Here is a 14,849-nt window from a genome sequence, read left to right as displayed (position 1 = left end):
CCACAAAATTGCTTAGTATAAGTTAACTTGTGTACTTGTATTTACATATTATTTTACTCAACATTCGAGTACTTTCAGACCCTATCTATAGCCCTTTCTCAAGAGAAAGGGCCACACAAAGGGCCTGAAACTTCTCTATTGTTGAGTAAAATAATATGTAAATACTTACAAGTACACAAGTTATACTAAGTAATTTTGTGGGTTTCTTTTTCCATTTTCAGATGAAAACTGAAGGAAGTTTTTGTTTGGCCAGTTAATACTGTTGATACCTTACCCCTTTTGTAGTAAGTAGGAAATAAAGTAAAGGTATCTAGTTGAACTTTAAAAAAGCCTTTGAAATTAAAAAAAATAAATGAACAGTGTTGAGAAAGAATAATTATGAGAATCTCATTTTTCAGAACTGTTGATATGATGGATACTATGCAGAAGGAAGCCCTAAAGAGGTAATGCATGTCAAATGTACATTTGTTTGTATTGATGTGTAAGTCTCGTGTAAATTGTTCATTATTGTTTCTCAAGCAAATTAGTCATTATTGCGTAAGGAAAGCTTAACATAAAATATGAAATACTGGTGCTTTCATGTTCATGTCCCTAATATCTTTGTTGATGCTTTTTAATTTGCCACAAGAAATAAAGCCTATAGTTGGTTTTTATTTGCAGATTAAAACAGTTACAGGAGCAGATGGTAGGAGGAGAGAAATCCCAAGACAAAGAGCTGAAGGCCAAAAGGAGTCGAAGAAAAAAATATCAGGAGAAAAGGATGAAAATCCTGAGCGAAGCCCTGAAAAATGTCGATGACGAAGATGGGCTCATGTTGAAGGTGTATGATGATATCCATGAAGAACTTAAAGCCAAAACAGAATTAGCCAAGAAACAGAAGGGAAAGGTGAGAGGAGGAAAATAGTTCATTTTATCATTTTAGCAGACTGGTAAGCCTTTGGGAATTGTATGACTGCAGTAATGTATATTAGGTTTTGTAGCACTGTGCTGTACTTAATGTTATTTGATAATTGTTTTTTGTTTTTTGACTTTCACCTCATTCTATTTAGCTTCCATTTTAAATTTTTCTGCTGCTTGTACATATTTCGTGAAAGTATTACCATTATAATGCATTTTTTGCTCCCACACAACAAACTGAGCTCAAATCGGGCTAAAAAGTATAAATTGTTATCCTTTTCATCTTTTAAGAGTTCCTTTTATTCTTGTTTTGTATTTCAAATATGTAAGTGTTTAGAATACACAGACATTATTATCTTTTATGTTATGTACTATACGTATACATACAGTGGACCCCCGTATTTACATTCTTGGCAGTCGCGGACTCGCAAGTTCACGGATTTCTCTATGGACTATATTTACCCAATACTCAGGAAATTCGCATATTCGTGGTTTTTTCTTATAAGAAATACATATCCACAAATTCCTTGTTTTTTTATCAATTTCATCATAAAATGCACTTTTTGTGATAAAACTTAAAAATACCAGATACGCATCCCCCGCGAATACAGGGGGAACACTGTAGTAGTATATAGTGTCGATCGTGATGAAAGACATCAGTACCTTACTTTTAACTGACACACACCACTCTCAGTATCAGTAAATCCCTGTCTCCTTTTGAAACGAAAATGATGTCAAAATATTTTCATTTCAGGTGAAGTCATTAGAAAGAGAGATTAATGACTTAACCACAGAGTTTCAGGAGGAAAGAGCTGACTATTTAGAAACCATACGTAGACAAGAACAGCAGGTCAAACTTCTTCAGGCAATATTAGATAAGGTAAAAATTCTATAATTTACACTATACAGCATAATCTTTCACCTATACCCTAGGTAATAGCAAAAGTTTTTCGGGCAATTTCCTTAACATATAATTCTTGGAAATAATTCTATTGTTTGTGGCCTTTCTTTAGGTTTAAATATTCCATATTTCAATCCATTCATCCATTTAAAAGACTGAAAGTGTATTGCTCAACATTACCACTTTTATGAGTCTACAAGTTGTGAAACTTTAAAAAAAATTACAATGATTAATGGTCACATTTCAGAATTGAAGTTTCTGAAGAAAGTAAATCTGAATAAAATCTACAGGTCTCATTCTGAAGTTTGAATTTTTCTACTCTTAAGGTCCAGCCTACAATCCGTCGTGATTGTAACTACAGTAACATTGATGCCGTGAAAAAAGAGGCGATGTGGGAGGATGAATACCAGAGGTGGAAAATCCCCGATCTTCAGCTTGTCAAAACAAAACTTCCACCGGCGGGTAAGTTCTGAAATAGTTGCTAAAATAGAAGAGCTGACGTTTTAAAAATGACGTTGGTTAGTATAATATTACATAGTATTGTACAGTTACTCAAAATAGGTTTTGCAACACTCTTAAACCTTTCAGACAACAGCCCTTGAAAGCAAACTCATGGGACAACTTCACACAACAAATGTTGTGGTTGGCACTTAAGAGGACTTTCTAACCTTTTCCCTTTTCAGCTGTAACAGTATTTTTTAAGTTACTAAGATATTGCAGCAATGTTACTGAATTAAAGTAGATATGTTAGAATCATACTTTCAAGGCTTGTCAGCATTTTGTTACAGTAACTGTTTTCATCCTGGTGATATTTACGTATAAAAATAATCCTATGAAAACACGTAATAGGCAGTTGTAACAATTACAATTATGATTTGCATCATATTTGTATGCAAGACGTAACATTTAAATAAAACTTTTCATTTTGTAAATAATTTGAACTTAGCTATTTTTAATATTTTTGGGTAAATAGACACTATAGGCAATAATATAAATATGTAGTGTAGAATAAAGACAATAATCATCACCTACATTAGGTTTAAATTAGACAACTCGTTAAACAAATCAAAAGTCTCTCTCTCTCTCCCTCTCTCTCTCTCTCTCCACACACACACACACACACACACACACACACACACACAACACACACACACACACACTCCTTGACATGGAGGCAGAGTTTTTCACCAGTATTGATGTTGTGATGCTTAAGCCAAAGATACTCGATACAATTGACTTGATACTGATTTAACATGACTAATTAGGGCCTCTTTGGTCTATTTGGTTTGCATCCCATTTGCTAACAATATAAAACCCACAGATTTTGTATTGGTTTCAGTCTTGAGCCATTCATTCTGAACGATAAGTTACTTTAGAGAAGAGATCCTGTAGTAATACATATGTACATTCATTTACCAAAATTCCTTCTTATTCTAAACTATTCACTGGCTTTCCACCCATGTGTGACACCATGAGAGAAAACGTGTGGAAGAGATTTTTCCTCTTTTTATTGTTTTTTCAACAACCATTATGGATATTTCTTCGTGTAATATTGAAAGATTAAGTTATTGTTTGATGAATTAAATCTACTGGAAAAGTGTTGCAAAAATCTTTTGAGTAAGTGTACATGTAATATTTATATGAGCTTTAGTACTGGGTCAACTATGTACAGAGTATAGTATTTGTGTTTCTGCCTATTACTCTGTTTATATTTCTACTGTTGATCTGTGCACATTACATATGCATTTATATCTAGTCATGAAATGCTTACTTTTCAGTATAATTGGGTTTAGGAATTGTGTGACAAAATAAGTGTACAGTATCTTAGTCCTTTTATGCTTCTCATTTACAAATCAGACTTATCAGAGGTGCGTACTCATTCAAATACAAAATGTTCTACATCAGATTTTTTAAAGTTTAGATAGTACCTATATATTAAATTTCTTAACAGGAAAATGGCAATATGAAAAACCCAAAATTATATATTTTAAATTGGAAAAATTTTCCATAAAGCTAAGAAACAAAAGAAAGTTATAGAGTTGAAGATACTGCCCCAACTCTTACACCCCAGATGATGCTGACTAGCTGCATGGACACACGGAGCAGTGATGTTCACTAGAGCAATAGTAGTAGTAGTAGTAGTAGTAGTAGTAGTAGCAATAGCTAGGGAAAGTAAACCTCTATGCTCCTTATTCGCAAGTCAGTCAGACTTTTCTTAGATTTGTGCGTTCATCTAATGAAAAATCTGATTTTTTTGTATTACATTGTTGGCACATTACGTACCTGAATTATGGAACAAGATGAACGCAAAAGTTATAGTATTGCTCTTATTCCGTAGAAATTGCTGGAAATGCTCACTATTAATAGTGGACTTGTACATACATATCAAGTTGATTTTTCCTGACATGAAGCAGAACTTTGAAAACTGAATTTCTAAAGAAACTGTCATAATTACAATTTTATCTCTAATATGGAAACCTCAACGTTTTTTTTCTGTATTTTAGCGTTCTGAATAGACAGTTTATATTTGTAGTGTAAAGAGTGATGGAAACCCAATGCTCTTGTAAAGTGTAGGCCTGGTTGTTGGGAAAAAAAAAATGAAGTTGGATTTCATACCAAAGGAAGGGAAAATATAGGAATCAAGAAAATGACAGTAGCCATTGATAAAAGAAAGAAAAAAGGCAACAGGGGTGAAAGAACAAAGCTCTTAAGTATTCGAACAAGAACGAGGAAGAGATCAGATAGGGACCATCAGCATTGACAAATAATCAGTGATTAGATAAAAGCTAAAATTAGTTTACTGGAAGTTTGTCTTTCAGAACTTATTGTTAGATTATGTTAATTACTTATGGTACTGCTTTTGGAAGCAGTACTGATGACCTGAAAGGGCATGGAATTCGCTTTTTGAGAAGAAGGGAAGGATATTCAATAAAACATGTGTACAAGTGATAGGAAAAAAAGAGGGCACATGAAAATCTTAATGTATCTGTACTGGATATGCATTGTAAGGTTCACAGATGAACACAATTTTTGTGCCTAGATAATTAATGGTTTAAATTGCCAAACAAAGCATTGATGCAAAATAGTTATCATACTCAAATTTTATATTTAAGATAACTAATTACTATATATATCATTAATGTTTATATTATACAGTATGTAGTTGATACACCAGTACGGGAATCAAATATATTGTTTTTAATGTAGATTCAAGTCTTATATGGATTAATAAGTACATTTACTATATTTATACCATTTGCAAATATTTAAACTTAAATTGTCATATATTCCAATTTAGTTAAAAACCTTTTCATCTACATTGGCATTTACTTCAGCTTTTATCATTTTGCTTTGATGTCCTTACATTGACAGTTTTTCCCATATACGTACATCCCTTTGTATGTACAGTAATTGACCATGAGCAATTTGACCTGTTTTACTCCCCAGCCTATTTAACTTGTAATTTATTTAATTAGTATTACTTTTAATTCATAATTTTCATTTTTATGCTATTAACCCCTTACTGTTTTAACTATATAAAAATCTTTCTATTTTATATATTTTCTGCATTTGTTTTCTCCTTTGTTCATTGTGTTTATTCCGTTGATTCTCTCTGTTTTTTCTTAAATACTGTACTATTCCCAACATTTTTTTAAAGTAAACGTGCTGTTATTTTATTAAAGGAGTCAGCTATAGGGCCGTACTTTATAGGGTTTTCTGAATTAGATATCTGTCCAAGTGTTGTGTAGGTTGTTGTCAATAGTTAGGACTTGTCTTTTCTTAGTACGTAAATACAATAGATTACTACGTAATATTTTGTTTTGAAGTTGACATGTCTTCTGTATTATATATTTTAGAAATGTGTGATTGCAGACAGGCCACTTGAATGAAGCATTATGCTATTCCAAGATAGACTAGCAGTTTCTTAATTACTGCAGTTTTCATTGCCATTAAATTTTGTTTTGATGTTGATATTATCTTACAATCAGTATCATAAATTTTCATGTGAAATATGGAATATATGAAAAAGGAAGCCAAGCATTTAAGACATCTTAAGGGAGGTAATAACAACAATGAAGAAGGTTAATAAGTTCAAGCTCGAGAAGAATAGAGCAACATAAGGTTAATTGATTTCTTAACACTTAATATATATAATATAAAGTAAACATCAGAATGAGTAAAGGATAAAGTTGACAAAAATATTTCAACTACATGAGGACCTAGACCTCACCATCCCATACAGCACAACATAAGTGGGAGATCCTCCATAAATAGGAGGTGAGAGTGGTTACAGTAAAAGGAGGGCCACTAATGATACGAAATAGGTACTTAAAAGGTACATGCAATATATGTAGTAATGTATACAGATCATTTGAAAGTTGAAAATTTAGTTATATAATACAGTAATAATATTACATGAAACATAAACATACTATAATGCAAGATAGGAAGTTATACAACAACATTATTGTTCCAGAGGAAGAAAAGCTTTGCTCACCATGTTCAGGCATTTAACTGTGCTGTTACTTGCAGATAATAAGTCTATATAAACCCGCTACAGTACCTAAAGGTAAACAGAACAGCCTGTAACAAATCAGTTCTTTTACAAAATAAAAATGTTTTTGAAGGAAATCGTAATTCTTGATTTACACTCAAGTTATTATTTACAAAGCTGTACTGCACCTGAATTTATTGACAAGTATTTAAAAGCAAGAAATAAGGTATACATAAAAGTGTATGCATGTTTCTGTATTCCTGTTGAATGCTGATGCACATGTTGCATCCACCAATTCAGGACAACACTACTCTTAATTTTCTGAATCTCTCGTTATTCCTTATTCTCACGACTATTTTAATTATTTGCGGATTTTAGCTATTCGTGGGGGTTCTGGTACGCATCCCCTGCAAATACAGGGAGTCCACTGTAAAGTTGACTAGATTAAAAAATTAAAGATGAAAACAAAAACTCCAATAAAGGAGAAATCAGCAGTGAAATTTCAGAGATCAGGACTCCCTTTCACAAGAATGGCTTCCACAGTTTGACTCAGGGTCCTGATGGTTTGCAGTTGAATTTCCTTCTGCTTGAGAGGAGAGCAGAGTTTGGATATTCAATGCAGTCTGCTGCAGTGCAGTGCTCAAATACTTCGGCAATTTTTGATTTTAATAAGGTTATTTAGAGGCAGAATGCTGGTGGACAGCCTTTTTGTTTTATTGGGCTTGAAGTTGAGTCTGTTCTTATTGTGTGCCCAGCATAGCTTATGTTGAGAGACATGCATACCTTTTCCAAACACTTAAATTTGTAAATCATATTGGTCTTCAGTTGGTCCTCAGTTCCTTGATCCTTTGGAAGCAGTGCTGTTCCTCATCACAAGGTTGGGGAGGCTGAAGACTTGGTAATACTTTCGCATTGTTTTTGGTGTTACTTGTTGGTGATGATCCTCTGAAGTCTTGACTCCAGATAAGTAATAAATTATCAAACCTTTTCTTACCACAGTAGAATTCAAACACTTACATGTAAGAATATGGGTTACTACAAGTACATTACACTCCCAAGAGGGACAGAAATCTACTCCCGCTCATATTTTACATATAATTGTCAATTTCAGATACATTTTACCTAGGATGGAACAGACCCATTACCTTTTTGGGCATGCTCATCACTACAACCCTTTGAATCCAGATGCCATGTGTCCTGGGATATGCAAGGAGGTTTTTGCTTATGGAAAAGCTTGAAAAAGTGATGCACTAAAAAAGCAATAAGAATAGGGTAGGAGAACTGGAAGAAATGAATGGTGAAAGAAATGAATAATTGGATGATAGACGAGGTGGAAGACATAAATGAAAAATGTGACAGCCTGAATCAGTGCTAGAAGCAAGTTCTTGCTTACCTTTTCCTACTCCATTTTTAATACTTGCCTTCTTACTCTCTCTTGCTTTCTTGTTGACCACCCTGTCCATCCTCTTTTATACTTACACATGATCTCATTCATCATGCAACTGCACCTTAAATAATCTCATTTTCTTCTTCATCACTAAACCTCTAATATCCTCATCCCACCAATTATTCTCATCCTTCCCTGACCCAACCTGCTTATACCTACAAATGCTCACCACTGTCCTTGTTACCCTATTATGGAATCTGCTATACTACATGTACTTCCTCATATGCTCCTTCCACCTTCCTGTCTTTAACCATAGCTCACAATGCATCCATTTTGCCCATGTACGTTCTTAATTTATTATTATCAGATTCACTAGTCTTAATTACATTTACAGAATCTCATGTCACCAATTCATCTCCAGCTTAACTTTGGCTTCAGCCACCTCCAACCACTCTTCTCATTACTATGCCCATCATCTTGCTCTTCCATCTGCTGCCATTACGCACATGCTAGCAAACTCATATCCTCACTATTTTCTTTTTTCCAAGCATACTATATACATACAGTATTCTTCCAAAACCATGTATTTCTAAATAATTCCACCTTTTTGTTGCCTACCTTTGCACTGAAATCTCCAAACACAATCACCATTTTATGTTCACCAAATCTAGCCCTGCACAGATTAAGATCACTGTACAAGAGCCATGACCTAAAGGTCAATGAAAAAGGTCATAATCACTGTGCCTCCACGTAATGGAAATTTTTGCATGGCAGGGTGGCACAATAGACTATAGACAGTTCACTTATTATCACAGCTTTCTCTCCTGCCATGAGCAGTCATACCATGCAGTCCTTGAACTAACACAATTGATAGTTTTTCCTGTCCCTATCTTTGGGACACTTAAAGAACTTCCTCATCCCTAGCTACACACCTTCCACCTCCCAACAAGAAGCAAGCTGAAACTTAACTTGAAGGGAGCAACTACAAAAGAGGCTGTGTCACCAACTTCTCTAGAGACACCAGGTGGCTGATCAACATTTGCCAACACCTTGGGAGCTTCTCCCCCATTTGCCAACACCTTGGGAGCTTCTCCCCCATTTTCCTTAAATTCCTTGAATTTTACTGCTTGATTGCTATCAACTCCTTGATTACTTTATTAAACCTGACCGCATTTGACAATATCCTCCAGATGGTCTTCAGCATAGAAGGCTGGACCTTATTCTAAAGAATCAATGATAATGTCAATTATATCCGTAATATATACTGGAGTCCTCAAATATTCCTTAATAACTGTTCTGTTAGTTCTAGCATCAAGCTCAGTTAAATTATTTACTGTATGAAGTGATCGTAGAGGTGGTCCTTTGGTCTTTAAGCTGAATGGGAGGATTGGTGTTGGGAGGGAGAAACAATACCTCACTATTTCCACCAGTTGTTTCTGGCCTCATAATGACTCCAAGCATTATCTGCTCGGGGACCAGCAAAATGTAACCAACCATGTAGCTTTGGTCGATGGCTATTGTCAGTCACAGCTTAGTAGTGCTTGTCTTCCAGATTACATAAACTTGCTACTTGAATGAAGCCTTGTAGTTCTACAGGTTCTCTGAAGGATAAATTGAAAGGGCCATAAGTTTCACATCTTCAGAGCGGGAAGCAACTTGAATTCTGGTTGAGTCTTCTTTTCAGGACATTGAACCTCTTGATAGATATCTTCCAAAGGAAACCCATCTCATCCAGTTTATATGGTAGTATGTACCATCATTGACTCCATTTTTATTAGTGCTTAAGAAATTCTGGGAATATCATGGCTTTCTTCTTTTCTGCATTTGCAGTTACCCATCATGAAACAATTACCTCTTAATAATCAGGTCCTTGAACTCTATTCTTGAGATTGATGAGCAATACTAAAGCTATAGGTGTCCCCATTTGGTTGGGTATGCTGCCCTACTTTGTATTTCTATCATGGACCCAGATGAATTGGAACCTCAGCATCTCCTTCATTCTTCTGAATGTCCGTATCTACAATAACTGAGCACGTCAAAGTGCAGTGGCAATATTTTTGTCACCTTGTCATTTGTTGCTTCGCTACTCAGTGTCTAGCTTCACTTTGATTCAAGCTCTTAGTGACCTTCTTCATCCTGGAAACCACACCACTCTCACTTGCAATGCACTTAGGGAGCATTTGTAAAACCTCCACCACACTTCAGACACTTCTAATACAATCATGAAGTTATATCTATGTATTCACATTAAATATTATGAATCAAATGGTCAGAGTCTTTAAAGATTCATATTGCATTTGGTTGTTCAATTTTTGACAGGGTATTCTCACTCTGATTGTTTCATGTTGACTGATGCCACACAAATCATAAAAATGATGTTACATGCAATATTTTAACCTCTTTACCAGCTGCACAACACAGCTACCTCCTAAACACATGTTTTCAAAAGTACAATCATTCAGGATCATTGGAGAGAATTTCAGATGATAAAAAAGAAAATATTTATAAGTTAACCTTAAGGAATGAACATCAAATAGGCAAACATATTAAACTAGTACTGACTGGGTCAATTGTACAAAGTAACTTGGCCTGGGTATTACATCCTCCATTCCACTATCTGTGTTTGTTATGTTTTTAATTTGTACTTGATTATGTGCAGTATACAGTGATTTACCTCCAGCAAGATCAGCATTTTCCTTTGGGATGAACTTGTCAGAGCCAGATAACTTATTTTCATTTTCATATTTTTGTTGTGTTGGTCATCTAAAGATATGTTCATTTAGTTTCTTGAATTTAATAACTCAGATGGTGTGTCATGTAGAGCTAATGATGTTTTTTATCTTATCTCCTAAAGTGATAATTAATGGTCACTTCAGTACTCTTGTTGTCTTACAAATGCCAAAATATTGTTGTAGTGCTCATTTCATTGTGATTACTATAATTCTACCTCCAGTGACAATGGCATATTCCTGATTAATTATTAGAAGTCAGTCATATCTAGAGTATTAAAAATGCAGCTTTTTTGTGTTTTTTGGATACATAATTTCCATAGAGATGTAGTAAGTATTAAGGTGTTAATTAGAAACACTCATGAAGTCTGTAAGGGAAAAAAATTCTCCTATTTATGTGGTATAATCAGTTCAGTTTAGAATTTTTTTTAAGTAGTTTGCATGAAAGAACAGAATCCCCTATACAGAGAATATGATTTAATTTTTTTGATGAGGTACTCAAGTGTACTATTTTTTTGTTCGTTTTGCTGTAGAATTGAGATTTCTAGGATATTACAAGTACCACAGTTAAATTTAGATTATTGCCCTTGATGAGTAATCTGCACTTCACACAATAAAGCTGTTTTACTGTACGGTACAAGTAATGATATCAGTACACTGTAATTAGATGTATTCAAGATAGGACACACTTTTGCATGATGTTTTCAAACTCTTTATGTTATTAATAACTAATTAACTTTATTTCCTTCTTTGCATAACTTGTGTGAAATAATGTATGATGTATGTGAAAGACTTATTTATAGGTTACAGTTATGGGGTGGGGCATTAAGATAATGTTAATTATAAAGATAAAAGATGAGAGATTTTTTGCGCATGTATTTGTTTAGAATCTATTGAATTTGACAGGAATGAAAACAGAAGTGAGTGATTCTTTAAGCAAAGTCCACAAACTAAGTTGATAGACTATTTTGGAATGTTTAATAGAAAGATTTTGTGTGAGGTGAGTTAAGTGAAAAACTTGGACTCTCACTCTTTCCTATGTGGCAAAGTGTAAAAAAAAAAAATTATAAAAGCATATGACTGCTGTGTTTGATGATTTCAAGACTCAAAGAATTATTTAATAAGATTTGATAGCTTGTTCTTCCACTTTTGTGTGTATTTCAAACCTCTCACATGGTCACATTGTTGCATTTTGTGCTGCTCTGCCACAAACTAGGCTAAAAACAACTTTTTTGTGCTATGAAACACTAAAAGTTGTTTTTAAATTATTACTCATTATGTAGTAAATGAAACTGAATGGAATTTTTCATAGGTTGGATATTAGATATGGATCTTGCATAAACACTACAGTTGCTACTGGGATAAGTTCTACATGTGAACTAGCATTTGTAACTAGGTGCACCAATAAAATTTTGGCTGAAGCTTACAAGAAGTAAAAATGTAAGAGGCCTTTTGGGGTAAAGTTTCATTTGTTTTATACGCAACTCCTAAGTTCAAACAGGAAAAAGAGCATTTCAATTTTAATTCTTCCTAAAAGGTGTGTCGGTGAAATAATTGGATGAAATGAAAACTTTTTTTTCTACAAACTATTTCAAATAATTAACGTTTTGTGTTATACAAACACAGCTTCCAAGATCTCTTCCCATCTCTAGAGGGTCTGAAGGTGTATTGTTCTCCTTAGGAGTCTTTAGAACCTTATATCCAATTGGGGTATCCCTGTTAACAGATTGATGTCCTATGGTGACAGTATTGGCCCCTTTGGGAGACGTTTTTTTTTAGTTATGTTATCATATAATTTGATTAATTATCTTCTGTAATCTAGTACTGTATTCTTATTTACCCTTTATACTGTTGAAAGAGTCAGTTGAGCAAAGGATTTATTTTCACTTACAACTGGAATGGTACAAATGATTGATTGTTCAATAGCTGCTTGGTCTTGTTTCATTACTCTCATGCAATGATTTTTTGCCATACTTATATTGCATACGTACTAGTGATTTTCAGTCCAACAGTAGATGGCTACCACACTGCCGACTTCCTCATGACTGATGTCTCTTTATGTTTGAATAATCTCCTTGCTAGGTTTCTACTTGTTTCCCCTACATAGGGTTTATTAGTCATTGCAGGGTATTATGTTAACATCTGGTTGTTTCTTAATGTTAGAGCATAAGAGAATTATTTGTAGTAATTGATTGGTCTGTCTTATGGAGCCCTGGGGTACCATGATAGTGTAACTCCTTTGAGGATGAACAGTGGCTACACAGTCAAAAAAGGGAGATAGTAGTAGTACAGTTTACTCCAGTACTCGGTGTGGAATGGGGTTATTAGGCAATGTTCTGGTTACATTAATTCCCGCATTGGTTCTTACTCCTTCATGCAAAGGAATCAAAGCTCAAGTTTTTTGTAAAAAAAAAGTAAAAGTACTCTATTGGTACTGCCTCAGACCCTTCCTATATTAATAAACTGAATTTATATGTGGAACGCTAGCTGTCATCATGTATGAAAAAATTAAAGAGAATATTTTTTTCTAATACATACATATTACATTATTTTTGGTTTTTCACTGCCATACATTTATTGCTTCCTCTAGAGACAGTTGATATTGAAGAGAGTATAGTGATAGTATATACATTTATTCAAGTCTTGAAAGGAAAACCATTTATTTTTTTCTATGAACTACGTATTTTTATTAACATTTTTTTTATTACTAATGAAATGCCCATGGTATTAACATTTACAATTGCAAATTGAGCAACCTAATGCTGATACTACTGTATAAGCATACTAATATCATTAGGCAGTGGTAAAATATTATAAGGATAAAGGACTCACACTCTCAGTATTAAATTCTACGTAGAAGCAGAGAAATAATTCGCTACTTTATTCCTATATTAATGTTTGAATGGCTCAGTTTGTTTAGCCAAAAATATGGTTCTAAATATAGTATCCCATTGTTGATTATGAAAATTGAAGTTATATTTTTCCATACAAGATCTGGCAGGGTAAGGTGATGTAAGCAATTCATGGTGTTACCATGCCTCACACAATATTTAAGATTTTCTATATTTGCATTCATAATGAAAGATGCCTAAAGGGATTTACTATAATCTAAATACTTTAATAGTTAATGTTTACCCTTGTAAGAAATTTGTTCGGATTGTGACATTGCCTATCTTCATTATTTCACTTCCTTGTAGTAAGTCATCTACTGAATATCATTCCAATGTAATGATGGTGTGAACACTTTCTAAGGATCTTATTCCCTTGTTCCATATGTTTAACCCACGCTAAATAACACCTCCATGCACAAGTAATTTTTGTTGTGACCGTAAATAAATAATTGGACGTTTTGGCAGCACCTTTATCTTTCATACTTTTGTCTCTCTTCATTCTTTGGTTATTACAATATTTTGCTTGTTTGCATCTTTTGATTCCTTTTCTCATCTCTCCAGTTATTCTTCTTCTTTTTTATACTTATACATTTATCCTCCTCCTGTTGCTCATTCAGTTCCTTGACAGCCTTAGCCTACTTTGTTCCTAGCCAGACATCTGGTCTCTCATTGCTTAATTCTGTATGATAAAAATTTCACCTTACCTTCCTCCCTTTAATCTATCAGTCTACCTGTCTCCTGTCATGTTAGTTATGTCATGCATTACCTGGAGCATGTGGCCTCTTTATCTTGCAACTTACAGGGCCCAACGGCACAGTATCAGATTCCATCAACAACAAGTTAAACAGCAACTTAAGCAACAGCTACAACTTAAGCAACAGCTACAACAATGGCAGCAGCAACAACAACAACACCCATCCAAATCATATCCAGCCTGGTGTTCGGTTTCCATCACAAACAGCCCCAGCCAGGTTGGGGATGTGGGATGATGAAGACGACAAATTTTTGAAGGTTTATTGAAAATCCCTGATACTGGGATGTGTCTGTGTGTACGTGCGGTAGTGCATGGTTTGTTGCTTATGAAAGGAAGTGGCTTTAAGGTTAACCATAATGTGGTTTAGAGTAGTATGGAATTACGTAGTAGGTTGGTTTCATTTCAGTTGCTGGAATGTTATACAAGATTTGCCTAAACCATGAAATATGTGGCTCTTGAGAAAGCCAGTATTCCTTCCATGAAAATGTTGTATGTTTTATGTTACTGCACCTTAAAGCCTTTGCACTTTGCATGATATTCTGTTCTTTCTATCACAACGTTGCATGCCTTCACACAGTGCACATACTATATTCCCTGGGCTATACTTGGAGGTGGATCAGTTTGATTAGAACTTAGTAATTAGTAAATTATAGAACCATACAACTGTTGAATGAAAGTGTGCAGGTAGATGTGTAGGCTGGTTTAATTTATGAATTCATGTGCTTTTTTTTATTAAAGTGTTTTTAGTTTATGGGGTTTCAGTGGGCCTATTTTTATCACTATGTATAGGAGGTA

At 34.2% G+C, this 14,849-nt stretch overlaps 1 protein-coding gene across 1 annotated transcript in view; it reads left to right on the top strand.

Moving 5' to 3' along the window:
- Nucleotides 1-14,849, top strand: part of LOC135216163 (osmotic avoidance abnormal protein 3-like) — a 156,775-nt gene that overhangs the window by 118,245 nt on the left and 23,681 nt on the right. The window contains 5 exon segments of the mRNA XM_064251281.1: nucleotides 399-443; nucleotides 661-886; nucleotides 1,652-1,777; nucleotides 2,125-2,260; nucleotides 14,103-14,311. Of these exon segments, the coding sequence (XP_064107351.1) occupies nucleotides 399-443; nucleotides 661-886; nucleotides 1,652-1,777; nucleotides 2,125-2,260; nucleotides 14,103-14,311 (742 nt within the window).

The sequence above is a fragment of the Macrobrachium nipponense genome, chromosome 6, assembly GCF_015104395.2.
Source record: "Macrobrachium nipponense isolate FS-2020 chromosome 6, ASM1510439v2, whole genome shotgun sequence".
NCBI classification, from domain to species: domain Eukaryota; kingdom Metazoa; phylum Arthropoda; class Malacostraca; order Decapoda; family Palaemonidae; genus Macrobrachium; species Macrobrachium nipponense.
This window is presented reverse-complemented; position numbering and strand designations above follow the sequence as displayed.